Consider the following 14250-nt stretch of genomic DNA (forward strand, 5'->3'; position numbering starts at 1 on the left):
ATAGTCTGTATACACTGTGGCAATATACTTCATGTACACTGTTCTGACCCTGCTGCTGTGTATACATGCACTGTCACAGTATATATACAGACACTGGCATCTCTTCTCTCCTTGCCTAACAGTATAACAGCTAAACAGTGCATAACTACTATCCCCAGCATACCCCAACAGCTAAAACAGTGCATAACTACTATCCCCAGCATACCCCAACAGCTAAAACAGTGCATAACTACTATCCCCAGCATACCCCAACAGCTAAAACAGTGCATAACTACTATCCCCAGCATACCCCAACAGCTAAAACAGTGCATAACTACTATCCCCAGCATACCCCAACAGCTAAACAGTGCATAACTACTATCCCCAGCATACCCCAACAGCTGAAACAGTGCATAACTACTGCCCCCAGCATACCCCAACAGCTAAACAGTGCATAACTACTGCACCCAGCATATCCCAACAGCCAAAACAGTGCATAACTACTGCCCCCAGCATACCCCAACAGCTGAAACAGTGCATAACTACTACCCCCAACATACCCCAACAGACAAAACAGTGCATAACTACTACTCCCAACATACCCCAACAGCCAAAACAGTGCATAACTATTACCCCAGCATACCCCAACAGCTAAACAGTGCATAACTACTGCCCCAGCATACCCCAACAGCTAAACAGTGCATAACTACTACCCCATGCATACCCAAACAGCTGAAACAGTGCATAACTACTGCCCCCAACATACCCCAACAGCTAAACAGTGCATAACTACTATTCCCAGCATACCCCAACAGCTACAGTGCATAACTACTACCCCCAATATACCCCAAAAGCTAAACAGTGCATAACTACTGCCCCCAGCATACCCCAACAGCCAAAACAGTGCATAACTACTACTCCCAACATACCCCAACAGCCAAAACAGTGCATAACTATTACCCCCAGAATACCCCAACAGCTAAACAGTGCATAACTACTGCCCCAGCATACCCCAACAGCTAAACAGTGCATAACTACTACCCCATGCATACCCCAACAGCTGAAACAGTGCATAACTACTACCCCCAACATACCCCAACAGCCAAAACAGTGCATAACTATTACCCCCAGCATACCCTGATATCCTGAAGTCCAAATTTACAGATTTTTTGTGAAATCACATCCCAGAAAAAAAATTCAAAAAGTGATAAAAAGGTCACATATATAACAGTCAGCGGGGGGCAGTGGGGGTTGTCTGGGGGGGGTGGGAGGCTGTAATATTTAGTTTATGTCACTATTAGGGGGTATCAGCAGAGGCGGGGGGGGGGGGGGGGGGCGCCAAAAGAAAGTTTTGCACAGGGTGCCATCTACCCTAAGGCCGGCCCTGAGTATATAGCACCCTGTGCGCTCTCCCCCTGTAGTATATAGCCCCCCTGTGCTCTCTCCCAATAGTACAGTCATTTGTTTTGAGAATGACACAAATATTATATTTACACATGATCTTCTGCCCTCTGGTCTTTATGTGTGTTTGTCAGATGTTTTTATCACATACTCATAATATGATTGCAATTATTTTTCTATAACAAAAGCTTATACTGACAGTAAGAATGAGTTAATCCAGCAAGTCAATATTTGCAGTGTTGACCCTTCATTTTAACCTCTTAGATTCATTGCAAAAGGCTATCCTAAAAGTATAGTCACGGCAGCATGTAAAAGAGCGAGAACACTTACCCAATCGGAATGCCTACACCCGAAAAAAAACAAATTACATGCTCTTCTACCAATGATAAATTCAGTACTTGCTTCCTGACTACATACAATAACAATCGGAAGAAACTTGAGAACATCTTACAGAAGCATTGGAATATTCTACTTAGTGATCCTTACATCGAGCAGTGCATCCCACAAAGACCTAAACTCCTGTTCCGTCGTGCGAGGACCCTTAAGAATATTATTGCACCCAGCAAACTACGCCAGATTGATGATAAAATACTTCAAAATCATAGTGTATCTAAACATGCCTCTATAACACATAATTGTTCCTTTGATAACTTTCGGATTTGCCTTATTGATCACATTCCCACAGATGCCAAACAACGTTTCCAAAATCTTAAAAGAAGGGAAATGTACTGGATTTTCAAGCTAGACACCTTGACACCTAGAGGTCTCAATGAGGCATATGAAATTAATATGTAACCACCAGCCGCCCCCCCCCCCAGATATGAATTTACTGATTCTAATTTGCACGCATGCGCTAGCTGCGCACTCAAACCTCAGAAAGATCATTTCTGCGCATGCGTCAGTTACGAAACTTCACTCATTTTTTGAGAATATTCACACATTCACATATTTTAGAATATCTCAGATTACTTGTGTATATTTGTGCCTTTTTGTGTATACATTTTTATGTTTTATTCATTCATCTTCTCATAACGCGATCATGTGATAGTCATGTGACCACTCATTGTTCTATATATGTATGGTTTTACACTTTTATACTGGTTCTTTTACATTATTTATACGTCATTTATTAGTCTGTCCTTTTATATATAGATCGAGAAATAATTGTTTTAATGACTTTACTTGCTCTCTCCGAGAAGCTGATACACGTCATAATATGACGGTGATGGGTGGTCTCCGCCCCCGTCCCTCTTTTTGGCACGCTTCTCTCCTTTAAATAATTTTCAGGATTTTACCATGTACATGCATATTTATTTTGGCTTGAAAAAGAGGCACTGTAGCCTTGAAACGCGTTGCCTATATGCAAATAAAACTTTTTCTACGATAACGGACTTCCACTTCAGCCTCCTTGCGCCATATTAGCTCCTTGGAAGAGCGCACTACAAGTGACACACTGCCTTCCTTTGCACTATTTTCACATTGACTTGAACCCTTGACGTGAGGCATCCTGTCTCGGGCTCCGGGAGCGGCTGCATTGAGGACAATATTATATCTACGCTATTGCAGGTGTTGTGCTCTTAGCGCAACCCCACCAGGTGAGTGCAATCCTCACCGTCTTTGTACATTACCCTTATCTATACAGATTCACCCAGGGAGCGCCTACCTTTTTGTTTTCAGCTCTTTTTCTGTATTCCTTAGTTGGACATTGAGCTGATCTCCCCTCCCACTCGTTAGAAGAGAAAATACGGGAATATGTTGAGGCAACAGCTTTGCCGGTAGTATATCAGGAGGCCAAGGACAGCCTAGACGCGCATTTTAGTGAAGGGGAGTTAGGAGCGGCTCTATCTTCATTGAAAAATGGGAAGAGTTCGGGCCCGGACGGGTATACGGCCGTGTTCTTTAAAGTGTTTAAGGAGCATTTACTTCCCTTTATGACTAAGGTGTTTAACTCCATCTCGGCGACCAGTGGGTTCCTAAAGCAAGCCCTGGAGGCCCATATTGTGGTCCTACCCAAGCCAGGGAAGGACCCCCTTTTAGTGTAGTAGCTACAGACCCATCTCACTCATCAACTGTGAAATTAAGTTATACTCTAAGGTCCTGGCTACTAGACTGAACATGGTTATCTCTCAGGTTATAAACTACGATCAAGTTGGATTTGTCCCAGGCAGGGAGGGACAGGATAACACCCTGCGCGCCATTTCGCTAATAGCCCACGCGGGTACCACTGCCACTAGGTCTTGTCTTCTATCTGTCGACGCGGAAAAGGCCTTCTACATGGTCCGATGGAAATTTCTGGTAGCATCCCTGACCCAGCTTGGACTGGGATCCGACTTCATCACAAGAATTATGGCCCTTTATTCTTCCCCCTCAGCCAGGGTTAGGGCCAACGGATCCCTGTCGGAGGACTTTCTAATAAGAAATGGCATGAGGCAGGGGTGCCCCCTGTCGCCTCTGCTTTATTTCATCACAATAGAACATCTTGCCATTGTGTTGCGTAAGAACCCTGAGGTGACAGGTCTGGAGGTCAAGGGAGAGCATCATAAACTGGCGCTATACGCCGATGATTTGCTCCTTTACGTTACACGTCCGCATATGACCTTTCCATCGGTTTTAAAGGAGTTTGAGTGGTTTGGCAGACTCAGCTACTTTAAGGTGAACCCCTCTAAAACAGAGGGCCTCAATATTTCTTTGATTCCTCAGGAAGTCTCACTGCTGCAAGAGAATTTCTCTTTCAAGTGGCAGAAGAGTATTACCTATCTGGGGGTCCAGATCCCTTCACGCTTGGAGTTGCTGTTTCCACTGAATTACCGCCCACTGCAGGGGAAAACCGTAAATATGCTCCAATCTTATCCTCGTACCTTCCTCTCCTGGTTTGGTCGGATGAATGTCCTTAAAATGGATGTGTTGCCGTGCTTTCTTTATGTCTTTCAGACCATGCAGATCCACGTTCCAACTAGCTACTTTAAACAGCTTCAGCGTGCCTTTGTTAGATACGTGTGGGGCAACGCTAGGGCTAGAATGAGTGTCAAACTTCTTACTAAACACAAGTCCCGGGTGAGACAGGACTGCCTGACTTACCACTATATCATGCCGCGGCTGTCATCTCTAGAATAACTGGACTCAGAATCAAGCTACAAAGCGATGGGTGACTCTTGAAGACGCTATAGCTCCCATGACTCTGGCCACGGCGCCCTGGCTTATAAAGACTGATCAAGACTCTGTGCAGGGGTGGCCGTACCTAGCCAAACATACGTTTTGCGTGTGGGACCTTTGGGTGACTAAGCATGGACTCTCCCACCGACCGCGACCTATGACTCCCCTGTTCGCTAACCAGGTGTAACGCATTCCTCATTTCTGGTCTGGCGGGCAGGGGATTTTCCCGGTTTACACCACATTCTGACATCCACAGGGATCCCAACCTTGCCTGATCTACCGACACAGTGTCCTGATAGAACCCTGTCCTGGTTTGACTACAATCAGCTTTGCTCCTTTCTACTAGCCTCCACTGTGGGCATAGACGCGAGTCCGGATCTCACTGAGTTAGATACAGTATAGAGCTCAGCTACATGTACATTACACATATACAGCTCAGCTACATGTACATTACACACATACAGCTCAGCTACATGTACATTACACATATACAGCTCAGCTACATGTACATTACACATATATACAGCTCAGCTACATGTACATTACACATATATACAGCTCAGCTACATGTACATTACACATATACAGCTCAGCTACATGTACATTACACACATACAGCTCAGCTACATGTACATTACACATATACAGCTCAGCTACATGTACATTACACATATATACAGCTCACCTACATGTACATTACACACATACAGCTCAGCTACATGTACATTACACACATACAGCTCAGCTACATGTACATTACACACACACAGCTCAGCTACATGTACATTACACACACATACAGCTCAGCTACATGTACATTACACACATATACAGCTCAGCTACATGTACATTACACACATACAGCTCAGCTACATGCACATTACACATATACAGCTCAGCTACATGTACATTACACACATATACAGCTCAGCTACATGTACATTACACACATACAGCTCAGCTACATGTACATTACACACATACAGCTCAGCTACATGTACATTACACACATATACAGCTCAGCTACATATACATTACACACATATACAGCTCAGCTACATGTACATTACACATATACAGCTCAGCTACATGTACATTACACACATATACAGCTCAGCTACATGTATATTACACACATACAGCTCAGCTACATGTACATTACACACATACAGCTCAGCTACATGTACATTACACATATACAGCTCAGCTACATGTACATTACACATATACAGCTCAGCTACATGTACATTACACACAGGGCTCTGCTGCAGGCATATATAACACACACATACACAGCTCTGCTCCACACACATCACACACACACAGCTCTGCTGCACACACATCACTTCAGCTCATCCAGCACAGCAGAGTCCTGCATACACTGAGGGTAGATGCTAGAATGTATCCTCTCCTTTGAGGTGTGATGTCACCAGGAGGGGCGGGGCCTCGACCGGAAGTAGGAAGTAGTGAGCTGCTGCACCATTCACTGTGCAGAAACAGAGTGAAGGAAGCTGCAATATCCATAGTAGCATGGAGGGGTATACAGGGGGAGAGGACTGTTGTGTGGGGTCTGTATACAGGGGGAGAGGACTGGTGTGTGGGGTCTGTATACAGGGGGAGAGGACTGGTGTGTGGGGTCTGTATACAGGGGAGAGGACTGGTGTGTGGGGTCTGTATACAGGGGAGAGGACTGGTGTGTGGGGTCTGTATACAGGGGGAGAGGACTGGTGTGTGTGGGGTCTGTATACAGGGGGAAAGGACTGGTGTGTGGGGTCTGTATACAGGGGGAGAGGACTGGTGTGTGGGGTCTGTATACAGGGGAGAGGACTGGTGTGTGGGGTCTGTATACAGGGGAGAGGACTGGTGTGTGGGGTCTGTATACAGGGGGAGAGGACTGGTGTGTGTGGGGTCTGTATACAGGGGGAAAGGACTGGTGTGTGGGGTCTGTATACAGGGGGAGAGGACTGGTGTGTGTGGAGTCTGTATACAGCGGGAGCGGACTGGTGTGTGGGGTCTGTATACAGAGGGAGAGAACTGGTGTGTGGGGTCTGTATACAGGGGAGATGACTGGTGTGTGGGGGATCTATATACAGGGGGAGAGGACTGGTGTGTGGGGGGTCTATATACAGGGGGAAAGGACTGGTGTGTGTAGTCTGTATACAGGGGAGAGGACTGGTGTGTGGGGTCTGTATACAGGGGAGAGGACTGGTGTGGGGGGTCTGTATACAGGGGGAGAGGACTGGTGTATGGTCTGTATACAGGGGGAGAGGACTGGTGTGTGGGGGGTCTGTATACAGGGGGAGAGGACTGGTGTGTGTGGGGTCTGTATACAGGAGGAGAGGACTGGTGTGTGTGGGGTCTGTATACAGGGGGGAGCACTGGTGTGGGGGGTCTGTATACAGGGGGAGAGGACTGGTGTGTGGGGTCTGTATACAGGGGGAGAGGACTGGTGTGTGAGGTCTGTATACAGGGGGGAGAGGACTGGTGTGTGAGGTCTGTATACAGGGGGAGAGGACTGGTGTGGGGGGGGGTCTGTATACAGGGGGAGAGGACTGGTGTGGGGGGGGGGGTCTGTATACAGGGGGAGAGGACTAGTGTGTGGAGTCTGTATACAGGGGAGAGGACCGGTGTGTGGAGTCTGTATACAGGGGGAGAGGACTGGTATGTGGGGTCTGTATACAGGGGGAGAGGACTGGTATGTGGGGTCTGTATACAGGGGAGAGGACTGGTACATGGGGTCTGTATACAGGGGGAGAGGACTGGTGTGTGGGGTCTGTATACAGGGGAGAGGACTGGTGTGTGGGGTCTGTATACAGGGGGAGAGGACTGGTGTGTGGGGTCTGTATATAGGGGAGAGTACAGGCGTGTGTGTGGGGTCTGTATACAGGGGGAGAGGACTTGTGTGTGGGGGGGTCTGTATACAGGGGGAGAGGACTGGTGTGGGGGGGGGGGGTCTGTATACAGGGGGAGAGGACTGGTATGTGGGGTTTGTATACAGGGGAGAGGACTGGTGTGTGGGGTCTGTATACAGGGGGAGAGAACCCCTGTACACAGACACCCCACACTGGTCCCCTCTCCCCCTGTATACAGACCCCACACACTAGTCCTCTCCCCCTGTATACAGACCCCCCCACACACACACCAGTCCTCTCCCCCTGTATACAGACTCACACCAGTCCTCTCCCCCGTATACAGACCCCCCCACACACACACACCAGTCCTCTTTCCTGTATACAGACCCCACACACACCAGTCCTCTCCCCTGTATACAGACCCCACACACACCAGTCCTCTCCCCCTGTATACAGACCCCACACACCAGTCCTCTCCCCTGTATACAGACCCCCCCCCCACACCAGTCCTCTCACCCTGTATACACCCCCCCCACACCAGTCCTCTCCCCTGTATACAGACCCCCCCACACCAGTCCTCTCCCCTGTATACAGACCCCCCCACACTAGTCCTCTCCCCTGTATACAGACCCCACACACACCAGTCCTCTCCCCTGTATAAAGACCCCACACACACCAGTCCTCTCCCCCTCTATACAGACCCCCCACACACCAGTCCTCTCCCCCTGTATACAGACCCCACACACACCAGTCCTCTCCCCCTGTATACAGACCCCACACACCAGTCCTCTCCCCTGTATGCAGACCACACACACCAGTCCTCTCCCCCTGTATACAGACCCTACACACCAGTCCTCTTCCCTGTATACAGCCCGCCCCCCACTCCAGTCCTCTCCCCCTGTATACAGACCCTACACACCAGTCCTCTCCCCCTGTGTACAGACCCCACACACACCAGTCCTCTCCCCTGTATACAGACCCCACACACACCAGTCCTCTTCCCTGTATAAAGACCCCACACACACCAGTCCTCTCCCCCTCTATAAAGACCCCACACACACCAGTCCTCTCCCCCTGTATACAGACCCCACACACACACCAGTCCTCTCCCCCTGTATACACCCCCCACACACACCAGTCCTCTCCCCCTGTATACAGACCCTACACACCAGTCCTCTCCCTGTATACAGACCCCACACACCAGTCCTCTCCCCCTGTATACAGACTACACACACCAGTCCTCTCCCCCTGTATACAGACTACACACACCAGTCCTCTCCCCTGTATACAGACCCCACACACCAGTCCTCTCCCCTGTATACAGACCCCCACACACCAGTCCTCTCCCCTGTATACAGACCCCCACACACCAGTCCTCTCCCCCTGTATACAGACCCCACACACCAGTCCTCTCCCCTGTATACAGACCCCACACACGCCAGTCTTCTCCCCTGTATACAGACCCCACACACCAGTCCTCTCCCCTGTATACAGACCCCACACACCAGTCCTCTCCCCTGTATACAGACCCCGCACACACCAGTCCTCTCCCCCTGTATACAGACCCCACATACCAGTCCTCTCCCCCTGTATACAGACCCCCCCCACACCAGTCCTCTCCCCCGTATACAGACCCCACATACCAGTCCTCTCCCCCTGTATACAGACCCCCCCCACACCAGTCCTCTCCCCCTGTATACAGACCCCACATACCAGTCCTCTCCCCCTGTATACAGACCCCCCCCACACCAGTCCTCTCCCCCTGTATACAGACCCCCCCCACACCAGTCCTCTCCCCTGTATACAGACCACACACACCAGTCCTCTCCCCCTGTACACAGACCCCCCACACACCAGTCCTCTCCCCTGTATACAGACCACACACCAGTCCTCTCCCCCTGTATGCAGACTCCACAAACACCAGTCCTCTCCCCCTGTATACAGACCCCACACACACCAGTCCTCTCCCCTGTATACAGACCCCACACACACCAGTCCTCTCCCCTTGTATACAGACCCCACACACCAGTCCTCTCCCCCTGTATACAGACTACACACACCAGTCCTCTCCCCTGTATACAGACCCCACACACCAGTCCTCTCCCCTGTATACAGACCCCCACACACCAGTCCTCTCCCCCTGTATACAGACCCCACACACCAGTCCTCTCCCCTGTATACAGACCCCACGCACGCCAGTCTTCTCCCCTGTATACAGACCCCACACACCAGTCCTCTCCCCTGTATACAGACCCCACACACCAGTCCTCTCCCCTGTATACAGACCCCACACACGCCAGTCTTCTCCCCTGTATACAGACCCCACACACCAGTCCTCTCCCCTGTATACAGACCACACACACCAGTCCTCTTCCCTGTATACAGACCCCACACACCAGTCCTCTCCCCTGTATACAGACCCCACACACCAGTCCTCTCCCCTGTATACAGACCACACACCAGTCCTCTCCCCCTGTATGCAGACTCCACACACACCAGTCCTCTCCCCCTGTATACAGACCCCACACACCAGTCCTCTCCCCCTGTATACAGAACACACACACACACCAGTCCTCTCCCCCTGTATACAAACCCCACACACCAGTCCTCTCCCCCTGTATAAAGACCCCACACACCAGTCCTCTCCCCCTGTATACAGACCACACACACCAGTCCTCTCCCCCTGTATACAGCCCCCCCCCCCACACCAGTCCTGTATACAGACCCCACACACCGGTCCTCTCCTCCCTGTATACAGACCCCACACACCAGTCCTCTCCCCCTGTATACAGACCACACACACCAGTCTTCTCCCCCTGTAGACAGACCACACACACCAGTCCTCTCCCCCTGTATACAGACCACACACACCAGTCTTCTCCCCCTGTAGACAGACCACACACACCAGTCCTCTCCCCCTGTATACAGACCCCACACACACCAGTCCTCTCCCCTGTATACAGACCCCACACACACCAGTCCTCTCCCCTGTATACAGACCCCACACACCAGTCCTGTTCCTTGTACAGACAATGGTGTATTACACCAAAGGTTTCCTGGCCGTTACGTCTGATAATCATTTGGTGTAATAATCCATGTTATCAGCTGATTGTGGTCTTCAAACTGGTCGAGTAATCCAGATCACGATAGTGCTGCTGTCTACAATGGGCAGCTTGAACAATCTAAGGATTTTTTGGGCTGCCCCTCCCGCAGCTGCCCGCAGTTCCCCCAGTCACTGTCTGTGTGTGTAATAACACAGAAAATGTGCAGGGAACAAAGGGGAAGCGAGCACTGACCTAAAACATCGCCGCTCGCTTTCACCTATTAATCATGCTGTATAATATGACCCGCTCAGGGAGAAGCTCAGAAGAGAGGATACGCTCAGAGGAGAGGATACATACTAGACTGTATACCCTGCAGTTAGAAAAGAGAACATTCTAGACCAGAGATGTCAGACTCAGGCCCTCCAGCAGTTGCAGAACTACAATTCCCACCATGTCTGGACAAGTAAGGCATGAAGGAAAATGTAGTCTGTAACAGCCGAGGGATGAAGTCTGACACCTGTGGTCTAGACCTTTCAAAACTGCACTTGCTAGAATGTATGCCCTCTTAGAGGAGAGGATACACCTAGTGGAGATGCCCTCTCAGAGGAGAGGGTACACCTGGTGGAGATGCCCTCTCAGAGGAGAGGATACTCGATGGACTTTACATTACTAGGCTATGTTCACACATAAAACACAGCACTCGGTTTTGGTTGAAGAAAGAATGACCGAAATACTATGGGCCACATGTATCATCCGGCGAATGGATGATTTTCGGCAGAAAGTGCTGATTTGCGTCTTTTTTTAAGCAAACATGGCGGATTTGCGAATAAAATATTCGCAAATCGGCACTTTCCGCCGAGTACGCCAGGGGGCGGAAAAGGGGTGGAGAGTGGGCGGAATGGAGGGCGCGGACTCAGAGTCCGCGCGATTTATCATCCGTTCCGCCAAAATGTACGCCGAAAACCTACTCCAGTCCTCAGCTGGCGTAGGTTTTCGGCGGTGCGCAACGGCGCGCACGGGATTTATGTAGAGGCAGTCCGCGGGGGCATTTTTACGTCCGGCGTAAAAAACGCCGGACTTAATAAATGCCTCCCTATGTGTGAACATAGCCCTAAACATGCTAGGATGTATACCCTGCAGTGAGAAACTCAGAGGAGAGGATACATTCTAGACACTTCAGTACTGAACATGCTAGAATGTATCCTCTCCTCTGAGTGTATCCTCCTTTCTGAGTTTCTCACTGTAGGGGATACATTTAGCATGCTCAGTAGTGAAATGGCTAAAATGTATCCTCTCCTCTGAGTCACTATAGGGGATTTATTCTAGCATGTTGAGTACTAAGAGGGTATATATTCTAGACATTTCAATGCTACACATGCTAGAATGTATACCCTCAGAGGAGAGTATACATTCTAAATATTTCAATACTGAACATGCTATAATGTATACCCTATAGTGAGAGACTCAGAGGAGAGGATACATTCTAGCCATTTCAGTACTGGAGATGCTAGAATGTATCCCCTACAGTGAGAAACTCAAAGGAGAGGATACATTCTAGGCTCTACCATACACTGAGCAGCCGCCCCTGATCATGTGACTCCTCCTTCTCCATGTGACTGATCACATGACTGTGACATCATGGCAGGTCCTGGAAGCACACGGCTCCTATACAGCTCTGCAGGCGGCTTCCTGACTTGTTATCGGCTGCTGCTGGACTGCCCCGCCCCTTGCCTCCTGAGCACCAATCACTAGAGAGGAGGAGGGGCCAGACACAAGGTACATGTGGAAATCCTTCCTGCCCCTCCCCCTCCTCCTGCTAGTGTGCTCTGCTGCTGCTGCCTCCTGGGATCTGCCCACTGGCTGCCAGACAGGTAGGAGATTTACAGTGTTCAGGGGAGAGGGGGCATCCAGCTGTGCTAAGGGGGAGGGGGGCAGTATGGGGGGATCACATTGGATAATCCCTTTAAGCGCTCCCGGAGTTACTTCCAGAGACAGCAGCACTCTGGTCTCCAGTTTTGGTGAAGCTTATTAGCAAACTACAGCTGAACTGGTGACAAGAGTTTGTTGTTGTTTGCCGGACAAGTTGTACTTTTTATTCCCATTCTGTATTCTACATATACATATTATTATGCATTATTATTATTATACATTGTATCCTCTACTTTCTATTCATCTCTCCAGGATCCTTTGCTGATATCTTCTATATAAGAGACCGACCCATCAACCATGGAGAGAGACAGAGACAAGATGGCCGAGAGGATAATAACCCTCACCCTACACATACTCTTCCTGCTTACTGGGGAGGTGAGGGATTCTGGGAGTGATGTCATCATGACATCATTCTTATCTATGGAATAACAGATGGATAGGACTGGGGAGGTGAGGGATTCTGGGAGTGATGTCATCATGACATCATTCTTATCTATGGAATAACAGATGGATAGGACTGGAGAGGTGAGGGATTCTGGGAGTGATGTCATCATGACATCATTCTTATCTATGGAATAACAGATGGATAGGACTGGAGAGGTGAGGGATTCTGGGAGTGATGTCATCATGACATCATTCTTATCTATGGAATAACAGATGGATAGGACTGGAGAGGTGAGGGATTCTGGGAATGGATGGAGTGATAGTAATGTGTCTCTCCATACACAGGATTACACAGTAGTGAAGAAGTCCTCTAGTGGGCGCTGTGGGGCCCCTGGGTGTGAAGGATGGGGAAGAACCCTGAGCCCAATCCCGGGGCCCCTGATACATGAGGAAATGGAGGAAGAGAAGATCCTAGAAGTCACCAACAAGATGGTGGAGCTGCTGAGTGGAGAGGTGAGACTGTGGCTGCTGGGAATGCTGGGACATTATACAGTAACACCACTGGAGGGGTGGGGGGGATGACTGTGTGATCATTGTGTGTGTCAGGTTCCTATAAGGTGTCAGGACGTGGCGGTCTATTTCTCCATGGAGGAGTGGGAGTATGTAGAAGGACACAAGGATCAGTACAAGGATGTGATGCTGGAGGATCAGCAGCCCCTCCCATCAGCAGGTAATAGACAGGACTATATACACACCTCCTCTCTGTATTATCTGGATGGAAAGAATGAATTCAGTCTCTGTATGTGTTCCCTCCAGTCAGATCCAGTAAGAGAACAGCACCAGAGAGATATCCCCGTCCTCTTCTCCCACAGGATCAGGATCAGGTAGATGGAGATGTTCTCTATGATCTGTACATCCCACCTGACTTCTCCTACTGTCTAATGACTTTTACAATATTTCTCTCACATCTTATGTATCAGGGGGAAGATCTAATTAAGATTAGTTGTACAGATATGACAGTAAAAGAAGAGACAGATGTGAGCAGTGATAAGCAATATAAGGAGAAAATCACTACAGGGAAGGATCTGAACCATAATATTGCAATGGACAAGATAGTAGAAGAAGAAGAGACAGATGTGAGCAGTGATGAGCAGTATAAGGAGGAAGTTAATAAAGGGAAGAATCTGAATTATATTAACGCTACAGACAAGATAAAAGAAGAAGAGAAGACAGATGACAGCAGTGATGAGCAGTATAAGGAGGAAATTAATACAAGGAAGAATCTGAATTATATTAATGCCACAGACAAGACAAAAGAAGAAGAGGAGACAGATGACAGCAGTGATGAGCAGTATAAGGAGGACATCACTACAGGTAACCGCCCAGGTGAGTAGTGACCACTAAATGCAGAGAACAGTCACACATTCTCCTCAGTCACCGGCTGTAACTATTCTGTGTGGAATATTATAAGTTCTGTGTCCTGTCAGTTTTCCAGCTATATAATCATT

General features: G+C 49.0%; 1 protein-coding gene across 1 annotated transcript in view; it reads left to right on the forward strand.

Annotated features, from left to right (window-relative positions):
- Positions 1-14250, forward strand: part of LOC138786834 (uncharacterized) — a 28187-nt gene extending 13937 nt beyond the window's left edge. The window contains exon 2 of the mRNA XM_069963902.1: positions 13723-14250. Within this exon, the coding sequence (XP_069820003.1) occupies positions 13756-14136 (381 nt within the window). The 5' untranslated portion in view covers positions 13723-13755 and the 3' untranslated portion in view covers positions 14137-14250. The remainder of the gene's footprint in view (positions 1-13722) is intronic.

Source organism: Dendropsophus ebraccatus, chromosome 3 (assembly GCF_027789765.1).
Source record: "Dendropsophus ebraccatus isolate aDenEbr1 chromosome 3, aDenEbr1.pat, whole genome shotgun sequence".
Taxonomy (NCBI): domain Eukaryota; kingdom Metazoa; phylum Chordata; class Amphibia; order Anura; family Hylidae; genus Dendropsophus; species Dendropsophus ebraccatus.